General features: G+C 39.8%; 1 protein-coding gene across 1 annotated transcript in view; it reads left to right on the forward strand.

The window, feature by feature from the left end:
- The window catches only part of MSRB2 (methionine sulfoxide reductase B2), a 41,514-nt gene extending 34,154 nt beyond the window's left edge, over positions 1 to 7,360 (forward strand). The window contains exons 4-5 of the mRNA XM_075587569.1: positions 1,872 to 2,019; positions 3,695 to 7,360. Of these exons, the coding sequence (XP_075443684.1) occupies positions 1,872 to 2,019; positions 3,695 to 3,793 (247 nt within the window). The 3' untranslated portion in view covers positions 3,794 to 7,360. The remainder of the gene's footprint in view (positions 1 to 1,871; positions 2,020 to 3,694) is intronic.
- Positions 7,361 to 14,674: the final 7,314 nt, after the last annotated feature.

Here is a 14,674-nt window from a genome sequence, read left to right on the forward strand (position 1 = left end):
TGAGAGCTACCAGGGGATAAAGTGTAGAAATGATATTGTTCGCCACAAGTTTGTGTCAAGTAACCAGTATGTTAATGTCTGCGAAGCATTATTGACAGCTGTCAAATAAAGCACCTTTTTGTTTATAAAAGTTCCGGGCGCCTAACCTTGTTCTATTCAGTCACCCACACCCAGCCTGCACTTACCCAGCACCCTGCAAAGGCAAGGGAGACTGAGCACTACCAATGTATGTAGTAAATCTGATGTGACCTCCTTTGGAGCCAGGTAAGGAGGGTTACATAAATCAGAAACACTTTAAATTCAATGGCTTTACTAATTTTATTAAATTATAAATCACGAGCAAGTCAAAATGAACTCTACTTCCAAAGCACCATCTGTGCCAATTTCTGGCAGTACTTCTTAACGTCTGGCAGTAATCTTATTTCACAAAAATTCATATGTTTTAGATTTGGGATAAGGAAAAACTTTCCCTTTTTAAAGCTGTGAATTGTATGCCACTGTGTGGAACTAGACTACAACACTGATAAATATCCCTTCATCACCTTGCCCACACATCATTTTACATACATTGTGACCTGATGCATTTTGGTCAAGAGTCTATTTTTCAAAAACACATAGCACAGTAGAGAAATATGAACCCATTCTCTGCATGTGGGTCTCCAACTCATTTGTGTTGTTCAAAGTTCTGGCCGCCATAGTGGTCCTGGAAAAATGCAGATTCATTGTAGGTTGTGATACCTTTTAGAGCACCGACATTAGAGTACTTTGTATATGACATTACAGCAGTGGTGGCCAACCCGTGTCCCGCGCACTTGAAATGACATACCACCCCTGCCGTAAGTTGGGCCCTCCTGGAAGCCAGGCTCAACTTCCCCATGTGCCCGCGGGGCTCCAGCTCCCCTCTGTCACGTGGCCTGAGTCCTCCCCTCACCCCCAAGTAAAAATTCTTAGATGGGGGGAATTGAGGGATGGAGGGGGAGGGAATTGAGTGAGAGGAGGGCGGGTGGAGTTGAGGTAGAGAGGGAAACTTGAGGGAAGAAATTAAGAGAGAGGGGTTAGGGAATTGAGTGAGAAAGGAGGAGGAGGAGGGGGGAATTGAGTGAGAGAGGGAGTAAAATTTAGTGAGAAGGGTCTTAAGGAGGGAATAGTGAGAGGGAATTGAGTGGGGGTTATTGAGTGAGAGGAGGACGAGAATTAATTGAGGGGAGATTGAGAGATACAGGGGGGGTGAGGGAGAGTAGGAAGGAGGACAGTGGCCTGACCAAAATATTGTGCCCATTTATTGTTACGTCTGGGGGGGAAAAAGAAGGTTGGCCACCCCAGCATTAGTGTACATAGCTTTTGAAACCTAATTGGTTTCTTCTTCAACTGTACTGTGAACAGAGTCAATTTAAGACACTGTTGGATAGAGTCAATTTAATGCAATGTTTTGGACTAGATTTCACAGTTTCTCTTGCATAACTTAATTTCAATCTGTTATGCATGAAAAATACTACTGTATGTGAATCTTCTTTTTTTACCTTGCATGATACCACCCAGGTAACAAACATTATTGCATTTTGTTTTGCTCATGAGAGCCTTGCGCATTCACATGTGCCCTTGGAGTGCCCGGCCACAAAGCTCACAGTGTCTGCAGAATTTATGAAGAGCTCTTTCAGACCATAAAGAATAACTACAGTACCTCCTTCAGTTACAACAAAATAGCCTTAAACGCTCAGGGAATCACAGCTAGGAGCATTGAGGGCATTATTGGAGACACTGGAGTAGCTGTGGGAAAAAAAGCTTTTCTAAGATTCAGCTAACATTTTTACACATTGACATGGACTGCAGGGTAATTAGAAACTTTAATGGCTTTTCTTCTTTTTTTGTAGTTCAGAAAAGAAGTACAATTCTGGGACAGGATGGCCTTCATTTTTTGAGGCTCATGGTGCACGCGGGATTGACGAGAGCAATACTAGTATTCTAAGACGTCCAGATAATTCTTTAGGATCCACGGGCACCGAAGTCATTTGCAAAGAGGTAAATGCATATCAGCCATACATATCAAGCTCCCAAAAAGTGCACAAAAGAAGACATTATTTTTGTACTTGGGCCTGCATTGGATATACACATTTTTATTTAACACATGGAAATATTATTACAGACATACACACATAATTTAATAGATTACATTATAGTACTGCAGGTACGTTGGGTTACTCTTCCTATTGACACTCCCCAAGTTGCACAAAACACAAAAGCAGTAATAAAAAAAAAGTTGCAATGTACATTGATACATTTGAATATTCAATGTCTTTTTTTGGCATCAATTTACGACAATAAAATACGTTTGAACTTGATACACATACCCTATAATACCTAATACATTTTAGTTAGTACAGTGGAGCCCTTTTTCAGTTTGAGATTAGCATAGGTGGGTTTGCATCCATTGCTCTATAATGCCGTGCTGAGTTTAGAAGACATTAGTGAGACCATGAAGGTAACAATACTGTAAGTATCATACTTATTCCAAAGCCTTCAGACTTTTGCTGTCTGAACCACAGAGAGTTTTGGACAAAGTGAAACGACCCTTCTGTCATACAGGCATACCCCGCATTAACGTACGCAATGGGACCGGAACATGTATGTAAAGCGAAAATGTACTTAAAGTACTACCTTTTCCCACTTATCGATGCATGTACTGTACTGCAATCGATATATACGTGCATAACTGATGTAAATAACGCATTTGTAACAGGCTCTATAGTCTCCCCGCTTGCGCACAGCTTCGGTACAGGTAGGAAGCCAGTATTGCTGTTCAGGACGTGATGACAGGCGCATGCGTGAGCTGCCGTTTGCCTATTGGGCGATATGTACTTACTCGCGAGTGTACTTAAAGTGAGTGTACTTAAAGCGGGGTATGCCTGTATATCATTCCACTTATAAATATAGAAGAGTTTCAGTAAAATGAAAGCGCTCAGCCTTGTGGAATATTTTGTGCCGTTGTAATGATATGATTTTATAAACATTTTCAAATTAAGTACTTTTGTTATCTGAAAGCTGTGATTCTTTAAGAAAATAGATACCCTCCGTTCCAATTTAGCCTCTACTAATTAAGTGTATTGTTTCACTTTGGCAGTGGAAAATGTAATGTAGATGAAAATACACAGAAATCTTGTCAGTAATGTTATGCATAATGATATTACATCATTTATCATTTGCAATATAATTATTTAAACATGCCGTCCTACTGACATTGGTTTTTTTTAATTGCCTTTAGGTTTTGCTTTCTGACCTTATCACTTACTTCACTGTAAAATATTGCAGTGGTTTCATGCTTTGGAGAAATATCAATGTCACCTGCTATTTGGGTTCTTAACAAAGTTACTATTGTCAATTTTAAGGAATTGCTTTCTAACGTAGCCCAAATCACGACAGCACACAAGCTACTGATGCATATATCTCCCCATATAGGAATAAGCCGTCATTCAGGAACGTACCGTATGTCTAGTATTTTCAGTGCTGTTTGATGGAGTTAGGTGCGAAGACCAGATTTGAAAATCGATTAAATTAGGAAGACATCAAAACTGGCAGTCAAGATTTTTTTTACCAATCTGATTTGAAAGTATTAGTTTCTCACATCACTGAAAACAATAAAGGAATGTTACTGTGTATTTGTTTCAGCGCATCTTTACATTTCCCGTTTCTCCCTCAGTGTGATGCCCATCTTGGCCACGTGTTTGACGATGGACCGGTCCCCACTGGCCAGAGGTTCTGCATCAACAGTGTCGCATTAACATTCAAATCAAGTTAAATTCATTGAATCCAAGGGCCCTGAAAAATCAAATGTGAATGACCTGTATTGTACTAAATGCGAGTAACTTGTTGAAAGGAACAGAAATGTTAGAGACAAACAAGATTCAGGTTTCTTGCATGCTGGAATTTTGTTTTTAATTTTGATTGTTTAGAAATAATAGTCTAACTGTGTCCGCTTTTCCCCTAAATAGTAACATAGTAGATGAGGTTGAAAAAAGACATATGCCCATCAAGTTCAACCTATGTTAAATTCAGACGACAGATACTTATCTCATATTTGTATTTACAGTATTTTGATCCAGAGGAAGGCAAACAAAAAACACCAGTGAAACATTATCCAACAATGTATCATTAGGGGAGAAATACATTTGTTCCTGACTCCAAATATTGGCAATCAGAATACTCCCTGGATCAACATCCTCCCATGTTTACTTATTTGGTATATCCCTGTATACCTTTCCTTTCTAAAAATATGTCCAACTTTTTTTTGAAGATCTCCATGGGTAATGAAGTTCACATTGTAACTGCCCTTACTGTAAGAACCTTTCCTTTGTTGCTGGTTAAATCTCTTTTATTCCAACCTTAAGGCATGGCCCTGTGTTGTTTGTACAGCCCATTTTCTGTTTTTACCCAAAGTTTCAAAAAAAATGTGATGCTTCTCTGTTCTTATACTTCCAAATAACTCCCTGCAGCAGTTACTGTGAGATGTATAAAGCAACTATCCGCTCTGCACTGGGATATGTTTTTTTTGTTGGGTTTTATTCCATGCAGCTCTGCTGAATTCTTATCTCTTGTTTTCCCCCAATTCTAAAGAAATGTAGCCACATTTTCCCAATACAGTGGTATCAAAAGGATCCCCAGTGCTGGCAAGCCAAGGAATGAAGAGAATGTTGAACAGTGATTCCCTCGTGCATGGGCTGCTGTGACGGCTCTCTGGAGTACCTTAGGGTGAGATGAGACAAAAAAATGAAATAACAAATAGGGCTATTGCTGACTTATCTGGATCTCTCAGGAACTGTTTTTTCTGCGGGTTTTCAGATTTCAATGTGTTTTGGTGAGGCCAGTTGAGTGTGTGAAAGTTTCTTTAACTCTGGATTAGAGAAATTGAGAGATCACATTTTAACATGTAATTTCAGGTGTTTGTGTATACGAGCTTGTTAGTAAAGGTCTTCAAACACTGGGAGTGTGGTACAGCAGCAATCCACGCCGGTCGACATGTCTATTTTCTTACCTGAATCGAGGTAAAAAAAATAATATATAAATCACAATGAAACGAGAAAGAAAAATTATTAATTTCAAAATCCAAAGATAATGGGAGACCAAAAGAATCTGGAAAGGAAGAAAAGAACAAGCAAAAGATCATAAAACACTTAACACATAATAATTGGTTCCGATCCGTTTGACAGAACCCCCAACTTACAGTAGGGTGAGATACGAAATTGCTGCAACATTGATTAAAGCTATCAACAGTCTTACACTTGCATAATTAATTTGACTGAAACACAATAAAATCAATGTCGGCATAAAACAACCATAGTATAGCTTATCATTGTCTCCTTGGTGTAACTGTTTCTAGGGTATATATCTCAAAACATTCATGCTGCAGCAACTTGGTATCTCTGTGGCACTGGAAAAATAAGTACAGGACTAAATAGTAATCTCTTTCATTTTGAGGGGGGGGATGTAGTTCCTGTTGGGTCTGGCGATCCAAACAGTGATCCAAAGTCTGTGGACTATAACCTCGGTGGTTTAAACGTCCCCTCATTTCATTCAATATGTGTTTTTTCTCCTGTGCCTGTAACGATTCTCTCCGCACAAAGAACAGAGAAAATGGTAATAATCCGTGAGATGAGGGAAGGGGGCCGGGGGTCCTGGACCAAAACTTTTGAAAATTTGGAGCATGTGGATTGGTTCAAATAAAAGCCGTTTTTGTCTACGTTTTAGCGATGATGGAACCCCACTGACCTGCCAGAGCAGGAGTGGGCACCTCTAGTCCTCAAGGGCCACCAACAGGTCAGGTTTGAAAGATATCCCTGCTTCAGCAGAGATGGCTCAATCACAGGCTCAGTCAAAGAGTCAAAGACTGAGCCATCTGTGCTGCAGAAGGGATCTGCTTCTAACCCGGCCTGTTGGTCGCCCTTGAGAACTGGAGATGCCCACCCCTGTGCTAGATGCACTGCGATTACTCATTTGCTATTGTTCTCTTATATATGTATACATGTGCGATTTTATATATTTATGTTCTCAGGTATATTTTGTCTTCCTGATTAGATAAAATATAACATGCATTTGAGAGCATCTTCTGTCGTGTCATGTCTATACCTTATACTCTTCTGTATACTTTTGTGAATTTGTTTGCAAAATGTTACCAATATTTTAAAATGATGCCACTAAGGCTATCCATGACTGCACCTTCCCCAGAGCGACGGGGAATTGGATTATTTCATACGGCTTTGGTGCAGATAAGAATATATCTATACATTTCACATGTATTATTTTTTTTTTTTTTTTTTTTTTTTTAAGGTAGATCTCCTAAACAGGGTATGTGTTGATGTATAGGCGTACAATATTAGTGCATTCAAGTGTGCGGTGTGTTATAAATTACTTAAATGCAAAGTCTGTCATTCATTTGGGGGTGAAGAGAATATATACTCAGTCTTAAACCAGGCAACATTTTGTATTCCACTTCCTCAGGTTTTGAATGGTATACAGCTGTTTAGTAAATGTATGTATTGACCCATCTATTTTTTATGTGGCCTTTCACAAAAGAAACACTTAACCCACCTCTCCTCCTCCTTCTCTGGTACTCTTCTCAACTATGCTGAGCCTTTCTGCCCTGTCCTCATATTCAAGATAAGAGTGAGTAGGACCATATCATTTACTTCTAATCAGTTACTTCTGACTTTTCCTTATGTTACCACAAAGAAACGTATATTAACATTAGACACGTATAATAGCATATACTTGTAGATCAGGGCTGGTCAATGTAAGCTAATCAGAGGGCAAAAGGTGCAGTCCACATACATTTTAAAGGGTCAGATGTGCTAATTTAGCCACAAAACATCCCTGAATGTTACACAGCGCTAACAAGATAGCGCTAAAACATTCAGAGAATGGTATCTTGTCCAGTTCAGATCAAAAGGAGCAGCATTAACCTTGCAGTATAACATTTTCTACCGACTGCAGAGGACCCTAAGGTTCATGTGGGCTTCTGCCACCAGCAACACCTGTAGAGCCAAATAAGCATCATAAAAATTCCTGGCCCAAATTTCGCACTGTTTATTTTGTGCTGTTCACTGTTCAGGAACGTAAAGTAGGTTTAGTAGTATTGCCTTAGACTGGTACTGAAGTTTTTCGCATGTAGCCACAACCACAAACTCAGAGCGTTTGTTCTCATTAAATAAACTTATAGACATCAAACATATGAATAAACTGTTTAATTTGTAGAAACCATTGTATTTTGTGACTGTAAATTTGTACAAAAATTTGTTTTTTTTATTATACACCAGTTTGTATGTATAATTATTGCGTGTTTTCATTAATTAAAACTATACACCTACAGTAATGTGTTTTGTGTCTTGAAACTTATTTTGCTATATAAAAAAAAGCATTATATCTACATTTTTTCAGATGATTCCCTTTCATAATACAGAATTTTGGGTTGCAAAAACATTGTTTTTCATATTTTATTCTGAAAAGAAGATTTGCTTTACAATATAACTGTGTTCTGGTGAATTACAAATAAGAGAGGGGACAACGTTTTTATACATATCTCTAAATAGTCCTCAGTATTTTCATTGTTTTCAAATTTTTAAATAAACTGATGTTTAAAAAAAAAAAAAAAAAAAAAAAAAAACACACACAAAAACTCCTATATACATATTATATACATATACGTATTAGTCAACCTGATTGCCTTTTGTAAGGTATTTCAAAAAGTCAGGGGAGCTCGTCTCGTAGCCATAGAATAGAAAAAACATATCATAGTACAATAATGTTTTAACAGTGAAAAAAGTGAAAAAAATTCCTCCAAAATGACTACTCACATTCAAGTAATCACATCAGACATTCATCCAACTTAAGGGGTGGATGCGCCTTGTGTGATAACAGCAGCCACCAGTCACCACCTCCAAGGAAGAAAAAGGAGAGACCATATAGTGTAGAGGTAAAACAATTCTAATATAAAATACACGATTGAAGGCTTACACTTAATACAGTCGAAGTAGGCACTCATAGGTAGCGGATGACGGATATCCCTGGGGTCGCGATTCCTTGGGTTATTCGTTCACCTCCGCTCTCTCAGGAAACATTTGGTTCCACACCGGGGCTCCCGTTTCGTCACTTCCGGTACGCCGAGAACCACCTAGGCTCCCGATACGTCACTTCCGGTACGCCGAGAACCACCGGATCCAATAACACAGGCTGAAGATCTCTGTGCAGCAGGGGATGGACAATGTGAGGGGAGATACAGGAAAAGGGACTCTTCAGACTCTGAAGCCTCTAAGTCCCTTTTCCTGTGTCCCCCCTCACTGACTGAAGCAGCCATTATTTTAAGCACACCATCAGCATTTTTTTTTACAGATTATAACAGCACCAAACGATTGTCAGTTTAGCTATGAATTTTAGCATTATACATTGTCACATGCTCTACATATACAAATAAGAAAACAAAGAAAATAAAAAAAAGTTGAAAAGCACTATTGCTGCTTTAAGAGATATATATGTTTGCTTATCTAATAACTTTAAAAAAAAGAAGAAGAAGAAAGTATGGCATTCGTCTGCGTATTTAGCCAGACCCTTCCCTCTTCCCTGTGACCGTGGTATGCCTGAGAAAATAAACAAAATGGTAATCTAATCCCAGGCGGTGGAGAAAGTTGTCCAATGTTTTGAAATGTGGCTGCCCATGCCTCTACCTTTCCTGGAACCACTGGACATGGACTATTCTGTGGTTCTGGCGACGATAAGAGGAGCTATACTGTATGTACACCTTTCACATATCCCTGGCATCAGTTCACTTTGGTCCTAGGGGGAGATTTCTCTTTTAAATAAACCATGAGATTACCGTTTTATGAGGAAAAATGAAGCAATAGAACTATGTGTCAATCACCTTTTTTTCCCTGAAATTTATATCCACAAGTTCCCGTGCAAAAAAAGCCCCCAAAGAACTGAATACATGAAGAATTTAAAGGTTTTCTGGGGAGAAAAAAAAACCCTTAGTCTTCATTTGATTTTCACACATCTAGTTCTCTGAACTCGATAAAAGACACAACATTTAAATTATAATTCTGCATATACTAGAGATTGATTTTCTTCTTGAAAATCACTGTCACGATCGAGCCATGCAAGAATAAATAATGTGAGCAGTCCAGCAATCAAGGGGTTAACCTTCATTTCAAAAGAACACATTTTTTTTACTCTTGTGGGTTTAATGTGTAATGTCACGCATCCCTGACTCCAGTGGCCATAAAACCATTAGGGAAAGTCTTACATTAAACTGACACATAAGGATTTCCAAATACCTCCCCAGGTATTATTCTATCTGCTGGTTAAACCCTAAAAATCCTGAGACATTCTCTGACACAGCAGAGCCAGGGGTGACAGCGGGGACACTATTCGTTATCATTACAGACTAACATGTACGATAATTCATGTGTTGAACTACCCATAATAATATCTGTTATAAATCTGTAACAGGCAGAAGTGCCAGTTTCTAATTACAAAAATGTGAGAAGAAATCTGTGTTGCAAATACCAGATAATTAGCTTTCCTCACAAGGGTGCCAATAGCACTATGGCAAGGGGATCTCCATGTGTGCCTCAGATTCATCTGCACGCAGGGACACGGGTGTCATCAATTTGGTAGTGACAGGGATAGAGTTATGCACTATTTTATACTCTTAAGATTCCTTTAAAATGTAATAATTCCCACTCGCCCAGAAAAGCCAGCCATAAAAGTGCAGCAAGGAAGAGAGCGATGAATGGCAGATAAGAGACACCCACCAAGGCCGGCTCATGTCTCTGGTCTTTCCCTAAGGAATCCCTAAAACGGAAATCACCCAGAGGTGCGTTATACCTATAACATTGGGGTTGTCATATTTCGTGGGTACAAAAAAAAAAGAGGTTGGGAAACTGCTATTGACTGCATATTAACTGGACTGCAGACACCAGCCAGTGGTGCATTACCATGTGTGGCAAGGAAGCGCTCTATGTAGAGATGCACTCAATATGAAAATAACTTAATAAAACTGCAAAATGTATTAGTATCACAAAAAATGTGTATATGTATGTATATATATATATATATATATATATATATATATATATATATAAATAAAAGCACAAATTCATATAAACATCTAAAAATAATCGAAAAAGAAAAATATGCAAAGATAATGGAACTAAAACGTGTGAACTTACAGCATGCATGTCATAGTAAACTTGCAGCACAATCGGTAAAAGACCACGTAAATCACTGAAAATCATTCAGACAGACTGGACCAGAAATCAAGTTGAAATTAAAGTACAATGTTTCATACTTCTTATTTCATGGTCTCTTGAAGGATATAATATAATTAGCTGGTAGTATTAGGACTTGCGAACAGGGTCTGCCTTGACGTGGCTCGCAAGCTTACAATGCTTTGGCCAAAGGGTTAAACTAAATGACCCTTTTTCAAGAGGATATATAAGTATTTTACTGTGTATTTTTGTCATGTTGCAGCACTGCCTACCTCTGGCATCATGAACCTGCTATGTCTTCTAACTTTTTTCTTTCTCCTGGCCTCATGGAGATGTTACTCCCTCTATCCACTACAAACTCCTCCATCCTGGCCCACACCCAACATCACCATACACCCTGGACTATTGAAAAGCCTTGCACTATCTACTGAATGTTGGTGGAGAACTCTAAAAACCAGCACACCAACCACTGCTCACTCTAATGGAAAACACCACAAATTTACAACTTGCAAACAACTACCCAAATTTCTACTCATACTATTACTCTCTCTAGCAGGTGATGTTGAAACTAACCCAGGTCCTCCCATTTCAGCTCTGTCCCATGCCCCTGAGAATTCCACCTTTAAATTCCAAAAAGGGTTATCTGTCGCCCATATAAACATCCGGAGCCTGCTGCCCAAACTGGATGAACTAAGGGCATGGTGCCTTATGCATAAACCCAAAGCCATCGTTCTTACAGAAACATGGCTATCCTCTAAAACCCCTGATGCAAATATCGCCATTCAGGGATACTCCATTTTTAGGAGAGATAGGTCAAAGAGAGGAGGAGGGGTGTTATTTTATATTGCAGACACCTTACAATTTACACTGTTACATTGCCCACCAAGTCCACCCTCTTTTGAAACTCTAGTTGGCAAAATCTGCCTCCCCTTTTCTAAGCCCATCTTGCTTGCTGGCATCTACCGCCCCCCTAAAGCCCCTCTACAATCCTTGAATGATATCACCCAATTTCTTGCCTCCATTTCCTCTCTGAATGAGAAGAGTGAGCTGCTAGTTCTAGGGGATTTCAACTTCAATTGGCTTGACCCTAAAAACCACAAAATCCAGATACAACTCAAGTCACTTAACCTATCGCAACTCATTTCCCAACCCACACGAATAAACCTGAAGTCGCATAACCATTCCTTGCTAGACTGGATTCTCTCCTCAAACCCCAGCAGAATCCAATCCTCTGGCATCCTTCCTGATATTTTCAGTGACCATGCAATAGTGTACTGTGTACGGAAAATTAAACCGCCCCATTCAAGCCCTAAAGTTCTCCTCACTAGAACATTTAAAAACTTTAACCCACAACAGTTTCTGGATGACCTTACCAACTGCCCATGGCACAGAATCGATTTAATTCCCGACCCTGATTCTCCGCTCGACTATTTCCAATCCAAGTTCTTAAAACTCTGCGATACCCATGCTCCACTACGCAAAATAAGGGTACGGGGGGCCCACCTTCCATGGGTTACACCTGACCTTATAGCACTCTATCAGTTCAGGGATGCCTTGTGGAAAAGCTACAAAGTAACTGGCACTACCAAGGATCTCAATCACTACAGATGCCTGCGGAACGTGTGCACAAGGCAAACAAGGTATGCAAAAGCACAATATTACTCTGACAATCTCCACCAAAATACATCAAACCCAGCTAACTTCTGGAAGGTTATCAACAATATATTCCAGGCTCCTAACCATCAAAAACCAAGTAATATCACTAAGGGGGATATTACTCTGACAAAACCCACTGACATTGCAAATGCATTCAATGATTACTTTGTGGGGTGTGCCACTAACTTATTAGCAAAACGCAGCACAAACCCCAAACCTGAATCTCATCCTGGAAGTACCCCTATAGTCCCACCCCCTCCCAACACTGCCCACAATTTTCAATTTAGCCCAGTATCTGAAGAGGAGATTACACAAGCGCTCCTCAAACTAAAACTAAGCAGCCAATGTGGACCCGACTTACTACAATCTAGGTTCCTACGACTTGGTGCCCCAGCCATTGCCAAACCAATTGCGTCCATAGTCAACTCTATCCTGTCTGCAGGCCATATCCCTAAGACCTGGAAAACTGCCAGAGTTGTCCCAATCTTCAAAAGTGGGGACAAAAACACTGTCTCAAACTACAGGCCAATCTCACTTCTCCCAATTCTATCCAAAGTTATGGAAAAATGTGTCCACTCCCAATTAAGCGATTTCTACACCAAGACAAATTTCCCTAGCCAATTCCAGTCTGGGTTTCGTCCCAAACACTCCACCGTAACTACCCTGCTAAAAGTTTGCAATGAAATCCAGTGTGGAATGGAACGGGGACAACTCACTGGTGCAGTATTCCTAGATTTTGCAAAGGCTTTTGACACAGTTGATCATGTTATCCTGCTTAACAAACTCCAGAGCTCTGGAATAGGGAAACATGCTTTAAACTGGTTTCAGTCCTACCTATCAGGAAGATCCCAACATGTGTCCATCTCAGGCTCTAACTCCAACCCCCTGGATATCACCTGTGGTGTCCCGCAAGGCTCTGTTCTGGGGCCCCTACTCTTCTCAGTGTTCATTAATGATCTTCCCACAGCTTGTAAGGAAGCCTCAATACACATGTATGCAGATGACACAATCCTGTATGCACACAGCCATAGCCTCTCTGACCTTCAACACATACTTCAGTCTGACTTTTTGAGACTCGAAAACTGGATTTCCCAAAACAAACTGTTTTTAAACACTGACAAGACTGTAACAATGGTATTTGGGACCAAGACTAAATTTGTAAAGCTTCCAGTGACTGAGCTCCTGATTATAACCAACACTAAAACCACCCTAACACCTGTCACTAGTTTTAAATACCTGGGCTTATGGTTTGACTCCCACTTAACATTCGGGATGCACATTGATACCCTGACAACCAAGACCTATGCCAAACTAGGGGTACTTTACAGGAACAAATCCTCCCTAAGTCTCCTGGTCAGAAAGCGTATTGCACAGCAGATGCTAATGCCAATTATTGACTATGGAGACATAGTATATGGCTCGGCTCCTCAAACCCACCTTAGCAAACTTGACACCCTCTACAATTCAATTTGTCGTTTTGTTCTCCAATGCAACTACAACACACATCACTGCGAAATGCTCAAAGAACTAGATTGGTCATCACTAGAGTCTAGGCGCAAAGTTCACCTTTCCTGTCTCACCCTCAAATACTTTCTGGCCAAGCTACCCAGCTACCTGAACAAGCTCCTCACCCCTACCACATGCAGTACCTATCACCTGAGATCAGACTCCAAAAGACTATTCATGGTCCCAAGACTCAACAAAATATCCGGACGTTCCTCCTTCTCCTTCCGTGCACCCCAAAACTGGAACAACCTACCAGAGACTCTCATATCCACCACCAGCTTAAGTTCTTTCAAATCTAAGGCTGTCTCACACTTTAATCTGGTCTGTAACTGTTTCATACGCTCATAATATATATTTTCTTTAACTGTGCATGCAATGTCTTGTATATAATGTATACCTTGTTCATTTATGTAACTGTATTTGTAACCATGTATTATTTTGTTTTACTCTGTGCCCAGGACATACTTGAAAACGAGAGGTAACTCTCAATGTATTACTTCCTGGTAAAATATTTTATAAATAAATAAATAATGTTGGATGTAGCATTGGGCTTCTCTGTCGTCTGTTGTATACATACTGTATGCCATGCTCAATAGCTCTCCTTTTTGACACTTATATACATATATATTTTGTGGGGGCTCAGGGGTTCCCAAAAAGAGCTTGCTGGGGTTTTGTGTGTTTTGTGTGTATTAGAAAAGAAATGGAATACGGATGTCCACACTCGTGCGGTCCCATGTACATATAATGTGAAACTGGATTCCCTGTTCAGCCGTGAGCAGGAGTACTCCATTTGCTCCTAATAACGTGAGCTCCCTAAAGGGAACTCACAGAACAGTAACATACAGAAAGCAGAAAGTGCACTGAGGACCAGTTGGCAAAATGTAACTGTATTGATTAAAAAAAAAGTCCTCCCTTATAAAAAAAAAAAAAAAGTCCTGTAAAGGACAGCATAATAAAAAACATTCAATCAAAAAATACATAAATATACATGCCGAAACTTACATGTGTAAAATAAAGAGGTATTGGAAGGTGCAGATAGGGAGATCTGAAAACCGAGTCGGGTACGCGGGCAACCTCACGTGACCCCTACACATTTCACACTTATGTGCTTCGTCAGGGGTTCACATGTAGAAGCTGCTAGTATGTTGTACAGCTCCTTTGATCCAATCACGTTCAGTTAAATCGTGATTGTGTCTGATTATTTAAGGAACCACAACTTTTTATACATTGATTAAAATACACTCCGCCTTTGCATTCCCTGA

The sequence above is a fragment of the Ascaphus truei genome, chromosome 2 (genome assembly GCF_040206685.1).
Source record: "Ascaphus truei isolate aAscTru1 chromosome 2, aAscTru1.hap1, whole genome shotgun sequence".
NCBI classification, from domain to species: Eukaryota; Metazoa; Chordata; class Amphibia; order Anura; family Ascaphidae; genus Ascaphus; species Ascaphus truei.